Source organism: Megalops cyprinoides, chromosome 11 (assembly GCF_013368585.1).
Source record: "Megalops cyprinoides isolate fMegCyp1 chromosome 11, fMegCyp1.pri, whole genome shotgun sequence".
Lineage (NCBI taxonomy): Eukaryota > Metazoa > Chordata > Actinopteri > Elopiformes > Megalopidae > Megalops > Megalops cyprinoides.
The window spans coordinates 23,996,301-24,016,744 of NC_050593.1; the positions used below are offsets into that span (position 1 = coordinate 23,996,301).

Genomic DNA, 20,444 nt, shown 5'->3' on the forward strand with positions numbered 1-20,444 from the left:
TATGAAATCTCCAGGCATCAATTCGTTTTGGAATAATGGCTTGCCAAAAGTAATATATATAGGTTTTCCTCTTCATTTTCGAAGCCCTGTAAAGTATAAAACATTTGCCGTCCTTTTCGTGCAACCCTGTCTTACAAGGAACAAAAACATTGCTTTATATATTCAGAGTGCAGATGGTGTCCAGCTATCCATCAATACACTACACACAATGACAATTTCAACAAAGAATTAAGACATGCTGAGACATTTTTCTCAATTTTGTGCCTGGTGCTTGTGAGTAATACTGTGTATGCAGACTGAAGAAGTCTGTGAAGTGTGATGTTTACACTGGTCATGCTGTTTAAATGCAGATAGAAATTGCCTTTATACTTTTGGCAAATCAATTGCTTGAAATACGCTGACATAACTGACAGGCCATTACTCCATTCACTAAGACAACAACCTGAAAATAGTTTCTGGTCATCTTTTCCAAAACATATGGAATATACTTTATGGATGTATTATTCCAAGCTTCTTGGTGTGGTTTGATTTTGTACCATCCTACTATTGCTCCACTAAGGGATGCCTAGCTTTGTTTAACACATATATCTGTGAAATATCCCCTCTCCAATCTTAAACTCTTCTGCCTCCACACCAAGGCAACAGCTCTCCTCCTTTCGGTGTGTTGTCAGATGAAGAGTGCCTGAAATTAAGACAATTCTAGTGTCTCGGATGGCTTTCTCACACCATACAAGACTGCAAGTGCACTGCTAGTGTACATTATTCTGTAGAAAAGGCCTACTGGGGAGCCTGCATTGAATAAGACACATCGCACATGCCATTATTCTTCCTTTATGCTCATGAACGCATGTAAAATGTCTTCTTATGGGCATTCTGTAAGACAAGCCCTTGTGGCTCTTGAGGGCTGCAGATAAAATAGCTCACTAAAGATTTTCTGAGTCTCACGTGAATGGGAAAATTAATGAGGTAACTCCCATAAGAGGCCTTCAACTACAAATCACAGGAAAATAAGCTCTTGGACATAAGTGCTTGCTCTGTAGTGTAATTAGTTCTCTATCATATGTAACCCAGAACAACTAATGCATTTCAGTGTATCCTCTTCCCTTAATTTTTAAATTTGATCACATTTCATCTTTGAAGCAAGGTCACGGTTTATAAAGCCCAATGAGATGGTTGACACAAGGTGCTAAAATTCACATACACTAAGAACAACTGAAGGCAGTGATGTGTTCAGTATCTCTGCCAAAATGGCCATCATGGGTGTGAATTTTTCACAACTTTTCAGGGATAATTCATCATTCAGGATCCTCCTGGTATCAGCCACATCTTTTACTTCACAATTTATGTGTTCAGGACTCCCACGTTCTGAGAAACTAAATGCCAATCTGTAATATCCTTTGCAGTTTCATCAGTCCAATGTCCATCTATTAGTTGGATATACATGTACACTTTTGAAAATAAACACTAAGCTGGGGGCCTTATGCAATCCAAATACAAACTGGTTTGTCCTGAACTTTCAATTGTAAATAATTAATAGTAACTAAATGGAGCACAAGCTAAAATTCATCAGGCAACAGATGTTCAACACATCTAACGTTGCATCCAATTGAATTAGGCCATTAATGTGTACATGGCAAAATTACTGACATACCAAACTGATGCATTTATTGCAATGGATACGCGTATCGTATTTTTTATTTTCATAAAAAAACAGTTTTTTTCATAGTTTCATCAACTATCGGCAAAACTCCTTTTTCACTTTGGGTTTCATTTCAATATTGCAAAGAGCAAATAATTTTCAAATACAGATGTGCAAGATTTAAACACACAAAAGAAATATCTTCAGAAAATGCTTCTTTTTCCCCATACATGAGTAAAATATAGTGGTAAGGAGTCATAAGATGTTAGATTCCATATATATATATATATATATATATATATATATATATATATATATATATATATATATATATGTATATATATCTTATTATATTTGACCTTTGGGTCATGTTGAAGATGATTTTTTTTTTCAATAAAAGGATTTCAATTAATATTCCTATTACTATAAAAATAATTTCAGGATGGTTTCAAGTGCATATCCCATCAGAAAAGAAAAAATGCAGGACTTAAACAACATTGCATATGTACACTGTATGTATATAAGTACCATTCTCTTTCATGAGACTGCTTGCATCTCAATAACACCAAAAGGGGTGTGACATTTTGCCACACCCTCCACAAAGGACTGTGGAAAGATCCATCAAAATCATAAAATATACCCCAAAATCTTGTGCTAGTTGTGCTTAGTGTGTAGGAAGGGGAAAACTACTTTAACTCATGTTAGGTATATGACAAAATCAGAGTCATAGCCTAGCCTAGTCTACCTTTAAAACTGTGTCTATCATTTACCAATTTTTACTGCAAAAAAATAATAATAATCGAAACAAAACGGTGGTCATACAATTCAAATATGCTAATTAGGCCGTTGTTCCAAACATTTTTCATAGAATCAGTTGACGCGCACAAGTAGATTCATCTAGAGTGTTCTGGGAGCCTAAACAACAGACACACGCATTAAATAAAATGTGGAATAAGTAAATCAGTAAACGAATTATTAAATTTAGGTAGGGTTCTTAATAATAACGAAAACTTTGTGTATAGATTGGTATCGGTTCTCTTAGATATTATCTTTCCTGCAACAAGTTAGGCACCTGCTGACAGGCAGAAGCACACACTTCGTTACCAAAGATCATTCCTTTCATCTATTTAAACAGGTAAAATGCTGACTGCTTAAACATAACAGCAATTCTAGTTTTTAAATCCATATATTAATAATTTACCATAATATAAGCACCATTATCATTCGAACCGTCAGAAATCAGATCTGGTCATGTTACCAAATAAAAGATTGTGCTTCCTGAATCGCCCAAAAGAAAAATTACCGACAGCAGGTATCTTGCCAATATAAAGTGAACACAACTAATTTAAAGCTTGTGATTAAAAGCCACGCCTTCCAGGAAAAATATTGACCTTTTACAATTCATGGCAACGCAAGCTCTTTTCATGTCTGGTGATGAATATGCGATTCGGGTGTTCAAATGAGTTTTATACAGAACCAGGAAGGTGCTAGCCATGCAATGTGACAGTTCTGCATGCTGTCAAACATTATAGGGAACTAACCTATGGACTGTCAGTTCACTTTAGACGCTTGGAAAAGGGGTGCCTTCTTCTGATCCTGATATGAACAGCTGGAATGCACAGGATGCTGCCGAACTGCAATATCATAATACCGTGATAATATTCTTTCTGTGCACAAGACGGTAATTCCAGCTCTTGTTCTATAATTGTGCCCTTCACTCCTAGACTGACGATAACTCGGAAATGCATAATTTTATTCTAGATATATAATGCACAGCAATTAGAACTGCGTTGAATGTTCACATTGTTTGACATCTACGACTGAGGAATAAAGAATTGATGCTTACGATGTGTTCTAATTTGTCTCTTCAATAACGCATGTGCAAGGCAACCTAATGAATAAGAAATCAGCTTCTTCTTACTGCATGCAATAAAATTGTACTGTGATGCGTTGTACTCAGTGACTTTAAGCACCGTTCCCACACCTTGTCTCCGTAGTCTTCTCTTCCTGAGGCCGAAGATTCTCACTTTGGAGAAGATATCGACCAGGTTCCCGTTGCAGAGTCCCTTGTTCTTGCTGGGGCTTTTTCTCCTTCTGTGGGTTGAGGGCCGGTCTATGTGCTGCTCTCGAGCCTGTCTCTTTTGCCGGATCAAACCGCTGGCAATCGCCGCTGCCATGTCTCAGGAAAACAAAACTGTTCACCTCCACACGCGAAGCACAGACTACATAAACAGCCACCTTTTGTGTCCAGACTCTTACTGTCCCATTGTTGTGGCTAAAAAGGTTCTTGTTCTGTCAGTAAATCAAATGGGTATATTTCGACAAAGTCCAATAACTACACCTTACACGACACGAGAAGTGATGAGTTGTCATCATTTAAATTTATATCTACACACTGTGCTGTCGATAACAGTACACAATATTTGGTTGTTATCAATTTTCAAACGGCAGCACCCCTCGTGTTACCCAAACTTACGAAGAATGGGATAGCAAATAATTAGTCATACCGTCATATTGTTTTTTCGGTCCAGAGCCTATTGTAGCTTTTGTGAGTCCAGTTCACCATAAATGTCTAAATCCGGTCAAAACCACTATCCGAGCTTTCATAAAATCTATTTGGTACTTGTTTCCCCCTTCTTCCTTTTATTGAGGCTCGAAATTGTTTCAGCACTCAGAAGGCTGGACAGCAATTCTCACCCCTGAGTGTGCAGTCAGGCACCAAAATAAACAAAAGCGATTTTCTTATAATTATTACTCGTGAAGGACGTCCGCCCGTCTCCCAGGTGGGGCTGTGCGATTGCGATGTTGCTGCTCACATATTCACCAAGTTTATAAGCAATCCGCGACACTTTCCTTAAAATGGATGATTGCTGCCGAAGCTTCATTTCTTTGAGCAGTGCCCGTCATTTTGAAGAGAGGTGGCTTCAGTTGTACAGCGTCAATTTCATTTAAGAACTTTGCATCAGGTAATATCTCGCGCTTATTTATGCTCCAAAAACTTCTCCAAATAGATCTCAGATACTCATTAAAAACGTCTTCTCTTTGTATTCCATTTTTGTAGAGAATGGTGAACGACTTCACTGGAATTGTACATATTTCTCTCTTTCCAATAACAAAAGATACGGCAATTGTTGACCGATTGGGAAAAATATAACCAAAGCTGACCTGGGTCTTGTGAAGATGACGTGTACCCCGTGTGACAGTAGCACACAAATAAATAAACTTAGGAGGCTCCCACGAGCTGAGGAACAAGGCTTTTGGTATATTCACTTTAAACGGATCGCTACAATAGCAATCAGGACATAAACGAAAAGAAAGAATCGCGGTAGCTAACACATACAGCCTTACCCAAGCGCAGCCACATTCGGTGTCTATCCCCCGAATCGCGTGCTACAGAGAAATACTAGACAACAGCGTTCTGCTTCGGTCTAAAGCTCAACGAATCCTGCACATCAACAAGTCTTAACGAAGTCCTCCTTAGCCTTCGTTTCAGAGGACAAAAAGCCACATTTCGGTGAATCGCAGGCGAATCCTTCGCTTCAATGAAACCGCCGTTGTTTGACTGTTGCTATGAGGTGGTAGTAAAATTCAACACTTGTAAGACTGCTTCAGCTGTGTGAGAACTAACGCCCCCGCTCAAACGTGATAACAGACAGACGCCGAGAATCTTTAATGCCTACAGCATAGGGCGTTGTTACGGACGCTAAACAACACATTAACACAAACCACTGACGGTATCGTTAGCTGTTTCGAGCGAAATAATCAAGAAGAATTAAAGCAAAAGCATTCTACTGGCATACAACACGTAAACAAAGACAGTCAAAGTAAATCCTAAAGTATTTATTTACATACTTTTATTGGTGCTTACACTCTTAGACATATACAGATCGACTATTCACTTGCATCACAAACATGTATATTAAAAATGTGCAATGTTTTACCCGCAATTACATTAATATACACAGCAATAAAATGGCATATGAAAAGTGAAATGCATGAACATGTTATTATAATCCGAACAAAATACTACCAAAAGAGGGATACGAAGGTGGGTAGAAGTAGATGGCATCGATATTAAAAAGGCATCCACGAGAAGACTGATGCTTGATTACACAGATAACCGTTTATGGGAGTGACAGATATAGTGACTTATATAGTTTTAGAGGATCTTAAACAGGACAACATGCTCCCATCTTTAGCGTGGGACTCGCCGTGCGGTTTAAGCATTCGTTTCAGCACCACGGCCAGCGCCTCTCCTTTCTGTATTCTGAGCACGCTACACGGGCAGCTCCAGCGACCAAGCGCTCTAACAGCCCTCGTGTATGAACATACTCGAATCTTCAAATCTGAGACCCACGGGCTACAATTGCACCGTATACATACAGACACGGCTATACAGTTCTATAATTACTGCACTAAATTATTATGTGGTGACGGATGTTAAAATTCCCTTTCTTGTTTCATTTAGCATATGGCAACGGTTAGTGAAGCAAGAGGAGAGAGGAGTAGGGAAGTTCATGTTATGTTCCACCACAAAGCACCGCGCATTAGGTAGTTTCTAATTTAGATGAATATCATTTGAGGAACTCAATCACAGACGGAATATAAAAACTCAAGAGAGCCATCTACTGTTTGTCCCTGTAATGAAATACCCTGGTGTAGTCGGGGACGGTGGCACTATCTGTCAAACTACATCGCACTTCTGTGCCGTGACGCCTGATGTGTGATGCTCCGTCTACCGAAAATCCGACACAACAGCTGCTCGCAACACTCAGCTAAGATAGTAACGGCGGTAATAGTAGGCTAATGCATTATTCCTGTTGTTGTTGTTAACATTATTCATGTTGCACTTGATGGCAATGAACTTAGAAACCATATTAGAAATTGATTAGCTTTCTTCAATCATTTAAATAAATCACTGAATCTGAAATATGGACGTAATTTACACTGTACTTTAGTTTTATATGCAAAGTTATACAGGAGCACTGTGTGAACGGTTTCCATTAAAATGAATACTATTAATTTTGAACTTCATTTATATTCTTATGAAACCACATTACGCATTTTTGTCCGAATAATACAAAGAACCATCAGCCAAGTCAAAATCTCCGACGTTTCATACACTACATTCAGCCGCACGGGTTGGGATCTGACGGCTGTAGCGTCGAGTTTCTCGGCATACAGATGGCTGTCTGGCAGCACACGTCCGCTGTGGCTCTGCAGTTATTATTCCTGCCACCAGCGGACACTATCACCTCAACAATGACTCTACACACAGAAGACTACCCCTGCAACAAAGCTTCCCTTCACAGCAACCAAACGCATACGACATCCCAAGACATTAAAAGGACTATAAAATCAGAGGCGTGAATTCGTTTAGCAACACTTTGTTCAGAGTTGTAGCCTTTCTATCCATCAATTGTTAGCATTTACTGTCCTGAGGGAAATAGCAGCACAGTTAAGTACCATATACACATCCTGTACATACACATAGATTGAAAGGGGTGGGATGAAGACAGTGTAGCTGTGTGCACGTGCCTGCGTGCATGTGTGTGTGTGTGTGTGTGTGTGTGTGTGTGTGTGTGTGTGCGTGTGTGCGTGCGCATGTGTGCCTGGCCTGAAAGTGCCTATGTCTGAATCATAATACTTTCATGCCTAATGACTCTTTTAAAATAACATGCTAGTTTGAAATAATGTCCTGACAATGTGATAACAAATCCCTGATCTGACTCAATTAGACTTTATATTTATTTAGTTCTGAGGAAATAATTAAATAATTTTATGCTACAAACTATGACATGGATCTATACAAGGTTTGCAAGCCATTCAACATGCCTACCACACAATGAAAAGTGTTTTTCAAGTCAGAGCAATAGGTACTGTGTAAGGCTACACTGAAATTGGACTTGAAATACAATGTAAAATGAAATTGTACCAGCTAAGTAAAATTGTTATTATAAATTATAGTATTTACACTATAATGTCGCATGGCATCAAATCAAACTCTCTCACATTGTTGGTTTTAAATAATTAGTTTCTGCTTTGGCAGCGAAACTGAATTATTAGTTATGCCTGGGTGCTGGTGCCATAGATACAGTGGAGGTGTTCCAATTATTCACTTACTTTTGAATTTTACCAGGCCAGGACAGTCTCCGCAGTCATAGGAACAATATGGGTATATAAAATTGGCACATTATATCAAAAATACTGACTTTGAAATGATATGTCTACTATTTTAATACATTTTATAAATAATAAACATGAATTCTGAGTGCTGATTAAATGAGTCATAAGTCATGAAGTTCCTCCTGTCACCCTGCTACTTGTTAACAACAAAGAAATCTGAGAAGTTAGTCTTGCACACATAATATACTAGCAGTGCATTTCCAAAGGCATTAAATGGCAATTGAGTTTTTTTAAGGGTGAATTTTTGAGTCCTTTTTAATGTAGTCCCTACAAGGAATGAAGGACATTGCAATGATATATTAATTTTATGGCCTTTGTACAAAAAATAAGGGATTATCAAATACTGCGTCACAAGCACACTCTTTCTCACTACAATTAAACAATATTTACAGTTAAATCAAACATGTATACAAGAAAGATATATTAGAAATGTTTCATATTGCATACAGCCTCTTTACAAATGTCAAAGTTTCAATGACACTAGGTTAAGCAAAAGTTCTGCCAAATGTTCTATACACCAGGAGATAGTGAACCTACCTATATGCCGCTTTCTCCTGAATGTGTGTGATTCCATGCTAGACCCATAACACTTTCAAAAGAGGACAGGGGCTTCTGCACCGGCCTTACAATTAGTACAATTCGTCCCCATTTATAGAGCACGCACTTGGAGATAACAATGTTAGCATGAGCTGTTAGTCCACCCAAAACTCTTCAGGCTCATTTGTCCAAGCAATCAAAGACACTCCCATTTCTAATGCAGGCTTAGAGGTGGGGTTATGCAGCGTATAGCGCGGTTTGAGGGAAAAAGTAAAAGACGACACTGCACCACCGAAATACCATTTGCCACTGTTGAAAAAAGAAGTCATGGTGACAAAATGTTTCTGGAGCTTCTCTAAGTTCATAGCTCATACTGAGGGTAGCTTTAAATTCATGAGTAGGTTGCGAAGCACATCGACGACCCTGAAATATAACAAATAAAATCACAGCACATTCAAACCATCAAGAGACCAACATTAAGAGAAATTCAGGTTAGCCAGGTAGCTGAGCATTGACAGTAAAAAATCCCAATCCATTTCTGCCAGTCGTTCAGATAATTCTACATTTAAGAGTTTGAAACTGTCCAATGGCTCACCCACTTCCATATGACATTGCCAGATAGCCAAGTTCTCATAGCACAATAATTTTGTTAAAACTCTGGTTCTAAGGTACAGTTAAGCATATGACCTGTGCTGTGTATAAAAGAAAACCGCTTCTCTGTTGGCAAACTTTTAGATTCCTCTGAGAACATGGAAACAAAGCAAAGACCTATGCAAATGCGTTGAGCATTAGACTGTTGTGGAACAAAGCAGAAATCAATGAGGTGAAAGCTAAAACTCCAAACTCATCAACGCTTGGTGAAGCTATTAAATCAGGACATTGCAATTAGGTTATCCTAGAAGAAATATCTACCCCGAAAGGAACACAAAGTGTCACAGAGGCAGCTGTGAACAAACAACACTGTCTGTTTTTCCTATTCCACGGAGCTCTAGGGGCCTCTGTCTTCTATTAGCTTTAGTGATGGCATAAATTGTAAATTGGTGTCAGCACTTTTCAGGGCAGAGGCAGGTTAGAAAAGAAAGATCTAGTGCTTCATTTGCTTAAATCAAATTGTATTACACTGTTGAGGTCACGGAAAAAGACCTAATTTAATTGGGAGTGGGAGAATGGCTTTGCACATGGCTGAATGATAGTGTTTTTGCTCCCAGCTTAAGGGTTTAATCAAAGGCCCTAAATGTCACGGGTCCATCCTGGGAGGGTCCCTGCTTTATGATTGTTCAGAAGGACCTTCTCAATGGGACATTTTCCTCCAGGATATGGGCAAATGTGGGTGTAGTGCTTTGATCCAAAACAATGATCGGTAACAGGATTAAGCCGCCACTCTACCAAGAGCGTCAAGGTTATAGGGGCAATGTACTTTCGGGAAAGGGTATACTATTTTAACAGTACTTAAACTCCTAAAGCATGTTCTCCATGAAATTAAGGGATTGACATTAGGAGAAGAAGGTCATCATATGAGGTGTGTGATATACGAACCTTCAAATCCTCTCCTAAATGTAATGAATGCAGATAGAAATTGTAGATGAACTATGTTTATTCAGAACTGAAGACGGTCAACTTTGACAAATTTAATGGCTTGACTTTAACTACAAAACAGTTTTGTAGATGGAATAAATAAAATCTATTGTTTATTCCATCTACAGTCAACCTCATATTTTGCAGCGAACAATTAATAGTAATTCTTACTAAAAGAAATGTTTGTTGAAGGCTACGGACAAACTGCCTTGTAGCAGGCCGGGTTCATCTGAGAGGAACAGTGTGCTGTAGTGGTCAAAGTGGAGGGCCAGAGAATCATGGGTTGGCATCTGCTGTGGGACTCTAAATAAGGAAAAACCTAATCACACTATGCCCCAGATAAGGGTGTCTTTCCAAGCAATTCAGCAATGCAATGCAAACCATAATACATACTATTATGTTGCTGTAATAATGAAGCCATTATAGCACCACAGGTTCACAGGATGCCTCTTGCAGGGCCCTGCTCAGCAGCATAAAGACAGCAGTAGAAAATATGAAGCGCAGAGAAACCACGGTTGGATGTGCCCAGTATTCATTCAAGTATTTATTCAAGTTAATCTTATGAAGTGTTCATGTGCGCTGGTTTTCAGATGCTTACTGATGTTTTCCAGAAACCTCAAAAATAATCACAAGATTCCAGTGAATATCAACGTAAAAAGATCATTTTAGGGTTACATGTGCATTTCTATTATCCTTACAGAAATGGAAACGAACATGGTCTATATTTGCATCGGGTGAGATGAGCAAATTGCTTTAAACACTTTTCATGAGTGCTATATAATTCAGTGACATCTGTAGCACACAGGATGACTATCAACACTGTTCTTAGTTCTGTGTCCAGCACAGTCCCACATGCTGGCATTAGATTAGAATGGACCGGTGGTGCATAACCCACCTGTCGTGACAATAATGAGCAAAGCCATCTCCGGCGGACCATGATCAGAAGTGTTACGGCCACATCTAATCCTCAATTAATCTTGATTACCAACTGCATGGCTTTGAATGGACTGGGGAAAAACAAGACCTTTAATAAGCCCTTTCAAATGATTGTCCCATCGAGGGAGTCAATGTAGTTTGACTTATGGAAAATTGAACCCATTTCGGTGAAATAAGAATGAGCATACAAAACGACATTGTGATGGCGATGAAGGCCCTGGGCCTGTGCTTGGCCGCCGCCCGGAGAGCAACACAGGGAACGGATCGATAAGCAAATTGGAAATTGTTGCCAAAGGGTGTTTGACATTTACACTGACTTGTGAACCTAAACATGAAGCTGATTAAAGAGAGGAAAGAGCAAATGTGTCCTGTGTCAGCTGAACAGACAGAGATTTTTCTGTGCCATTATCTCACAGCTCTCTGCTCAAATTGATCTGTCCTGAGTCTTACACCATCTTTTACATGAGCACTCCTCAGGCAACAAACCTGATGCATTTCTTATTCATAACTTACCAAAGCACATACTGCAAATAAGCTAACCAATGGTACACTGTTGGAGGACTGTTGTCCAGAAATGGAATATTATTGAAATACTGAAATGAAATCAAATTAAATGGAACAAACTAGTCTAGACCTGAATTCTGTCTAAATTCTCTCTTTCTTGTGAGCGTGTTAAACTGCCCTCCGTTGAGCTGGATTTGTCCGAGAGCTTCTGCCTTGTTACCCTGTGTCAGAGGAGGGGGTACACTGTCACCCCAGAGCAACACCTGCTCTGGCTTGTACCAGGAAGGTAACTGAACTTAAAGGAAAGGAATGTCAGAGAGAGTCCTTCAAACATTACCTCCCCAAAACACCTTCATTCATCACAGAACTGACACTTACTATGTTGGGAGTTTTTCACCCTTGGAATGACCTAGAATAACATGGGGTAGGGTCAAGTACTGTGCTCACACAGTGCCCTCTAAGAGGGGTAATTGTCCTTACAGGAGAGGGTTAAAGCTGCCTGAGAAGTCTGTCTTCTACTCTTTCACAAGGAACGCGCAATTTTATTTTCACTGTCAAACAGCTAATACTGGCTATTCTGCTCTCGACTCAAAAATCGATTCCCTGTGCAGATATACAGACTTCATTTGTGGACGACAACACAAATCAATATTACATGAGCATGTATTACATAGGTCTAACATGATTTTGTTTTGAAGTATTTTCAGTGTATGTATAGTCAATATTAAAAATATATATTTTTTGCATGAAGCCTGTCAATGCTCCTTATGAAAATGCACTCCATCTCCAATTCAACGTGCTTGAGAATAAGGTGGTCGATGTATTAATCAAAAATCAAATTACATCAAATTCAAAGCATCTAAACATTGCATTTTTATATGCATATTAGGAGAGAGGTCTAGCAAGACCTAAGGCATATGCTCAGTCAAATGTAATTTCTTAATTCCAAATAAATAATTAAAACAAATACTACTTTTTAGCTCAGTGGTTTCTGAAATGAAAAAGTAAGAATCCAAAAAGTCCAGAAAAACCTGAAATAAATCCAATTCTCAAAGTTCACTGTGTCTATTGTAGTTTGATCCAAAAGTGACCTGACACAAGTACTCCTACTGAAATGGAAAAAAAAAAGTGTGCCTTAGAAAATACTCCATTCAGCAAACAATATGAATCCATGTATGTTGAACACAGAGATGAAAGTCTGTAAATCTACTGCTCTTTCTCCTCTGTGCTGAGAAAGCAACCCACGTGACAGAGACTGGGAGATTGAACATATAAAACAACCTGTGAGACACCCAGTAAAGGCCTGATTACCAACCTGTGGTGGGGTATATATGAACCAGGGAAAGCGAAGAGGACACTAAATTGTGTTTCAGATGTACTGCAGTGTGTGGAGCAGAGAGATTGCAGGGTCCGGCCCTGGTGCTGACGCAAGCCGAGAGGCTGCAGACGGGGCCCGGGCCGCTCGACATATCACTCAGCCCCTTTGATCCTATTTTAAACATGCAACAGCTGAAAGTGTGCTGTCAGCACAAGCGCAGACACATTCATCCCGAGCCCCGGGCAGAGCCGGTGAATATCAATTAGACACTTCTTCTGGCAAAGAGCCCTCTCTTCGGGGTGCTGGTGGTTGATGGGAAGGGGGCAGTGTTACTCTTTAGAGGCCTGGGAGAGCTCGGTTCTCACCAAACAGCCTTAAGTGGGTCTTGGCATTAGTATGCTAGCTTGTGCACCGCTCATGCACTGTACACAACCCAGAGTACCTCTATGCAGATGTGATTGCTTTGAAAGGTTGCTGATGAAAAGGCAGAGGGTTTAGAGGGCACTCTAAAATCTATTCCATAGGAGGGTAAATCAGTTCATGTCGAGTTGTTTGTGTCCTTGTCATATGTAAAACCGGGCTCTCAGAGGGTCCTATGTGGGAACTTCAGAGGAATGAGGGATTTGTTTGATGAATAACACCTGTCTGTGAGTTGAATGAGTAAAAATGAATGTACCACAGACAAGCATCTGGAGTCACCAAAGTCCAAGGCTGCATTAATGATTCATATTCATATTTTCAGTGTTGTAAAGGCTAGATTACCTTGGATGTAGTGCTCATGGTTCTGATATGAACAGGAGAAATATGAAATTAATTTATTCAATTTCATAATGGCTGTTCTTGTATTTTGCATAGTGCTTACAAAACTTACAAAAACACTACAGAATCATTAAAAAGCTTGTAAAATCATACTGTGGTTTACTGTGTAATTATACTGATTTATAGTTATCATCAGTGCCTCATTTCACATGTATGGCAATCAGAGCCCCAAGCACATCTTAAAGGGGCAGTTGTAAACATCACCTTATTTTACACAGGTTAACACTTTTTCCATTGACAGTTTTCACAAATTCAAACCTATACACAGTAATCTGTGTATGTGTTTTCTGTTCCCTAAAATGGAGCACCAGCTTCAGGCAGACACATGGCTGTTCTTGGCTGTGGTGGTTGCTTAGTGGGGTCCCATGAAAAGGACAGCACTGTGGCTCTGCTGGATCATCCGCATTCAGAGCCTCTGATCAAACAGCATGCCACGTGAGACCTCAGAGGATCCCGCAGGAATCCCGCAGGAACACCCCCTCCCCCCCACCCTCCACCAAAAAAAAGAAAAAGCAGCTTAGTTTAATGCTAACTATAATCTTCAGTACATGCAAAGCTGCAGTATTGTACTGAATTTGGAGAGCTTTGCAGGGCTGTCTGTGATTGTGCCTGCATATAAAATCCTGTTCAGTGTCATTTCAGGGAGTAAAAAGACAATACGTCTGTTCTGACATGACCTTCCACAGAACATTTCCATCTGGGCTGCATTCCCATCCTAATACAGACAGAGGAAATTTATGCAGAAAAGGAAATTAGTAAAACTAGTTAGAGGGACAAAGTAATTAAAGCAAAACTGTCATTCAATACATTCCCTCAAAGCATTTAAATGTCATCATGCAAAAAATGATTATTACTACTTTTTTCTTGACAAACTGCGTTGAGCACTTTCTATTACGGCCAATGTAGACTGTACATTTCAACTGATGATGCATAAAGCCGATCCATGCTCACTCCACAGCTATTCATTAATGCAAAAATGTTCATTAGCCTTTAATGGTGTGGGTTATGATTGCTCCCATTAACTCCGCTCAACCTCTGACCTTTGCAAGTTTAAAGAATTACTGTGGTGACAGACATCTTATATGCCTCCTCATCACGTTAGCCATCCTAGAGCTGGAAGCATAACCCTCTTTAAACAATGGGCGTCATAGGGCTGTCTACTGCTGTTCATCATCAGGAGGGAGGGAAGAGAGCAGGAGTGACATGAGCCAGAGCCAATCAGTGCACACTGATATGGCGGGCAAAATGAGTGGTTCATTCGCAATGGTCCCACATCACCATCAGGACCAGGACTCTGTTATCATCCCTCAGCTGCTCTAATGTCCATGGTATTGGTCCTCGCATGTACAGGCACTACTGGGCATGCTCACTGCTCCCCCGCCAGCCCCCAGCTCCCAGCCCCTCTCAATCCCTGCACCCTTACCCATTCCAAACACTCCATGAAACTGCAGATTCATACACGTGATTTTTTTCCTAATTTTTCCTAATTTGAATCCACTGTAATGTATCCATTTGTACTGTAATCACTGTAATTGTGAAGTCAGTAGCGACATGCTGGTTTGGCATTAAAATCCATTAAGATGCACAAGACTAGACAAAGGTTCTTTCCTTCTACAAGAAAAAAGGGAGAGAACTTTACTGCACTGGAGGCCAGAGCACAATGACCTCTTCTCTGCACAGGTAGAATTACACCTCTTTCTCACACCATGTAGTGACAAATACCTGAGACATGATCCAATTCATGGCAGTAGGTATCAGCCAGCACTGGGGAGACTATTATCCTAACAGCAGGCTGATAGGATAAAACAGACAGATAGGGATGCCACGTAGCAAATGTTTCTTCCCACTGCTTACTAAACATACAGGAAAAGCACAGAGCAAAGGAAAAAAGAAGAATGAGGAGGTTAAAGGATCTCAGAATTTACGGAGGATGAGAAAAAATGCTGATCCCCCCACAAAGATCAAAAGAGAGCTGTCAAGTGGAACAAAGCAACGCATGAGCAGGGGAGGTGGGAGGTGGGAGGTGGGGGAGTGGGGAGACGAAGGCCGGCAGCACCCTGGCAGAGAGTCAGAGGCAGCATTCATCTCAGCGCGGGCCTGCAGAGACGGGCAGCTACTCTGCCCAAGCTGGCTTTACCTCAAACTGTCAGCTCATCTGGCTGAAGGACACCAACGGTTAGCAGTGTTTCCACCAGGTGTATCACCAGAGACTGGTCAGAAGCAAAGCAATGCTTTTTTTTTTTTTTTTTTTTTTTTGCACAGAGCGATCACACTTCCCAGTCAGAGCCAAGGTACTGCAGCCGCTGTGTAAATGGTGGGATTATGTGGATAAGGTATGGAGGATTAGGTTAGGCAGAGCCGCTGCCAAGACTGGGCACGAGCGGAGCGAGCGGAGATGAGCTCGAGTCCTGAGTCCTGTGCCTTGAACTCCTGCAAAATTCAGTCAAAGGTCAGAGCCAGGAAGCACACCGGCGGTAATACAATCCAGATACGGTTATCGGCCCGTGGAGGGGAAGAGGATACAAGATTAGCTGAGTCTGGCAAGCAGGCAGTCGAGACGGGAGGAGACTGATAATTCCATTAGCACAGAGAAACTCAGGTGTGAGAGAGGCTAGTGCAACACAGAGCGGGGTGAAGGCACAGCTACAAACCTCAATTACATAACCTGTCACACAACGCTAAGGCAATTACTGCAGCAACGAATGCAACATCCACATCTCATCGTCTGACGTATGTGCTACACTTAGAAGACACCTGGGGTGGTACTATCAGACAATAAAACCCAGGGAAAGTCTCTGACTGGACGTAACTGTCAAATCTGCATGAAAAGGCTTATTGACTGGGTGTGTGAGTATGGCATGTCTGAGTAAATACTCAAAAAAATATCTTCAACAGTTCATTTTAAATTACATACGGATTCTTTTTTTGATAGAAAAAAGAGGTTATAATTAATCCTAAGTTAACAAAACAAGTTACATAGGACAATAAGACCAGTTAAATGATAGATTTAAGGCAATTTACTTATTATTCATAGAAAACCTTTATAAAGCAACCCCCATGCATGCATTTGTATTGACAATATTTTCGCATCTGAAAAGTGCCAGTTGTTAAATAATTTCAGAAGCAGCACACATGTCAAACACTTTAAAACAAACAAAGTAAGCACTCTACAAGAGCATTTTAACCCATCTCCAGAGGAATATGTGCTCTAACTTCAATGCTCATTCAAGGAAAAATATCACTTGTTCCAGATGGAGGGTTCTAAACCGCCCCAAAAACGTAGCTGGAGGCCAACTCCGGGGCACTAGAAACATTTAATACTCTCCCAGGAGCCCAAACAGCAAGAGTCAGAGAAGTGCAACAACAGCACAAGACAAGGAAAACACTCATCCTCACGAGCGTGTCTCTAATCCTTTCTGGGACACATTCAGGCCTTTATTTTGGGATGATCCATTCATATTTAAAATCAGAGTGGGGACTGGGGGAGGGGGGGTAGTGATGCACAGTTAACTCTTTTGACACCCATCCATGCATCCTCTTATATGTTAATACCATGTATTACATTAATACCGTGTATCACAAAAGTTGCCACATTTTGGAATAAAACAGCACGTTACATCAACATTAAACATGTTGATATAACAAGGTTAATTGTGGACACATGTCCTGTCATACTGTCGTTGAAAAATGACAGGTTGAACACGAAGGAAAGCACATTCATTATCCTCCTGTGAAAACATGGCTTGAAAAGGAATCGCCCTTGACTTGTTTTTATCAGGTTGCTTCAACTGTGGCTGCCTCGTCCTACTCAATGAAATATACTATGCTAATACAACTCAGCAACAGACAACACTGTGTCCACAGCTAATGAAGCTGGGTCTTATCTCCGGGGGACAATTCAACATCTGCAACCACTAAAATAGCTGGATTAGCTGTGGCAGAGGTGGGTAACAGCTCAATGTACAGTAGTCTATACTGAAGACAACTATTTCACACTCAAGCTGCAACAGCACAGCCAGAAATGCCAATGAGTTCTGCGGCAAAAAGAACAAAGTGGATTCAATTTGAATAGAGGCAGAATCCTATTCACCAGTCACTGGCCTACATAGGAATGCTGAGGCAGGGACAAGGACACAAATTACATAAAATCGGGTTTGTGGAGATAATCCTTCTCACCACAGGAGCAATCATTTAACTTTCCGTTGCTGATAGGCAGTCTGTTTTATCCCTGATGAAATAGAAGAGGTTTAAAGGTAAACTGAACTGTGTAATACAACAGATTCCATGACCTCATCACAGTGGGTTATTCTGTTAAAACAAATGTAAAAATCCATCTTTTCCCGGCCTAGTAAGACCTAATATGAAGCTTCCCCTGGTTTTCTATAATTAACATCTAATCACAGCTTGCTTTCTCAAAATGTCTTAATAATCATTGAAAAACAGTTGTATAATGTTCAATTAACAGCTTGAAAGAGACAATAAAAGTACATGAGCCCTAAGTCCTTTATGAAAAACAAGTTTGGTTTAGGTGTAGTTGGATGGTGTATGTGATTTATGGACAACACTGTTATACTATATCACGTCCACAAGAGGGAGACGAAGAGCACAAAAGATCCTCACTCGGCCTCCCTTCTCCTGAGTTTAGAGAACATACTGTACGCCGGAAGAAGCAGAGGTCCACCAGCTGTACAGAATATTGTCACAGTGGTGACTTAATTTATCTGTTATCAAGAGCAATGGAAGCAATACCAACAGTAAAATTTGTTTTCATAAAAAAAACCCTTAAAAATGGCATTAACTTGTTCAATATTGTACAATTAACATTGTACAACTTGAACAAACTTTCATCAACTCACATAATAAAAAGCAACACTAAAATCATCATAACGACTCCCCAAAGAACACATACACACACACACACACACACAAATAAGTGATAATAATACTGAACTATTCACTACAGGTTCACAATACTGTATTTGACGAACCAGATATTTCAAATGGCACCAATGTGGTCTATGACTATAAATCAAGAGTAAAGTCCACTAAATACCTCTTCATGAAACACTGGCCATTTAACTGTGCGTGAGATAGTGGGAGAGGTAGCAAACAGCAGAAAAATTATGACCACTTTTCAGGCCTTACAAAAAAAAGCTCTAGTATTTGCTGTGGGTTACATAGATGCCCTCAAGTGGTCACAGCAGGCTACTCCAAGTTTGGTGCAGTCAGTGCTGAAGGTAGGATAGTAAGACTGAGGGAGGCTTAGCAGCAGCACTGCACCACAGAAAAACTCTGATCAGTGAAGAAGTCTCACAAGGGATAGGAGAGAATACACACCACATTAAAACTATGTATCTTCGTCTTTTGTGCTCTGTCTCTCTCTCTCTCTCTCTCTCTCTCTCTCACACACACACACACACACACACACACACACACACACACACACACACACACACAGACTCACAGACATCCCCAAAGGCCTCTGTAAGCCTGCATCCTGATTCTCTGTACATCTGACTTCCTGGTGTTCTGCAACATAAATTGATTCACTGTCCCTTTGTGACCCATCACACTGTTATTAACCGGAGGTTCACTTCTGACAGGACAGCTTTCTAAGAGGGAAGCGTGTCATCTAATTTCCTCATGTTACGCAACAGATTCACTGCCTACTGAGGATGGTATTCCATGGTATAGATTAGAGCCCTGGGGACAGAGTTTCCGATCAGAGGCACTCCATTATATGTACCCTGCCTGACCTTACCCCAATTAACCAGACACAAGAGGACTGGAATCTTCTGACACATCAGAGAAATATTTGCTTATAAAATAAAATATCTAGAAGTACGGCTAAGCTCTTCAAGCAGACTTCACCTTCCATAAGGGCTTCTCCTGCCTCTGTAATCAACTTTGAAGAAGGTTAAATGTCAAAAGAATAATTGCACAATGAGCTCTGATTAGTTATTCATCACATTTCGATCATCTGGCTACTACAAGTTAATTAAGCTATCACAAATCTTAACTACTCAACGTATTGTCAAAGATCCTCTATTACTTTGACAAATATTTGTTTGATCTCATTTGACACAATTCCATAGAATCTGTGTTTGCATTTTCTCTATGTATTTTGAACACAAAGCTCAGTTGCTATATTTTAGAAACTAAATGCAAAAGGAAAATATTGGGTGCAGGAGCAACATGAGATATGAAGGCTTGACCTATTCTATGGACCTCATAACAGGCCCTGAGGGGTCTCTAGTAATTATCCATCTAGCTCTTTATGAATGTATGAATGTATAGATCACTTTTTGAATAAAGAAAACATTTTACAATGCAAAAAAAGATTAACGATGAACAGAAAAATTCAAATATCAGCAATAACTGAATGACAGCGCATGACATACACACATTGTAAAGAGACAAATGGGGTTTTCTATGAAAAATAGAACCAAGTGGAAAGTGCAAAGTTGGATGGTCTGAGCATTTATAAACCAGCCTGGGCCATGTAATTTGTGTGTGCTTGGTGGAAACAACTAAACACTTTCAACTTCATGTTGTTTTCAATGTTCATTGATTATTTCACCTGAAAATATGATGAATTATTTCCAATCAGAAACAAATTTCAGAGAAAAACCCTGGGTGCCTTTTAAGAGTAAATATGTGATACGATAATATATGTAATGAATTTAATGAACTTTATTTTTCCCCCATTTTGGACAATATTTTGAGGTCATCTGTATTTGCAACAGAGTTTACAGAAGACTCCTGTTAGGGAGGCCAAATGACAGAAAAGCAAGCCAGTTTGGATTTTCAGGTCAGTTTGGAGGTGGCATTAATAAATTATAACAATCAAGCTAAATTTGCATTCCCCTATTACGCTAATAAAAATGTTTTCCTCCTTATCTTCAAAGGAAGCAAAGGCTTCCAAAATCA

General features: G+C 40.0%; 1 protein-coding gene across 2 annotated transcripts in view; it reads right to left on the reverse strand.

Annotated features, from left to right (window-relative positions):
* The window catches only part of fgf14 (fibroblast growth factor 14), a 140,067-nt gene that overhangs the window by 47,252 nt on the left and 72,371 nt on the right, over positions 1-20,444 (reverse strand). The window contains exon 1 of one of the 2 annotated variants that reach the window (XM_036541049.1): positions 3,624-4,818. The exons of the other annotated variant lie outside the window; for it this stretch is intronic. Within the exon in view, the coding sequence (XP_036396942.1) occupies positions 3,624-3,816 (193 nt within the window). The 5' untranslated portion in view covers positions 3,817-4,818. Of the gene's footprint in view, positions 1-3,623; positions 4,819-20,444 lie in introns of those variants that run through there. 2 annotated transcript variants of the gene reach the window in all.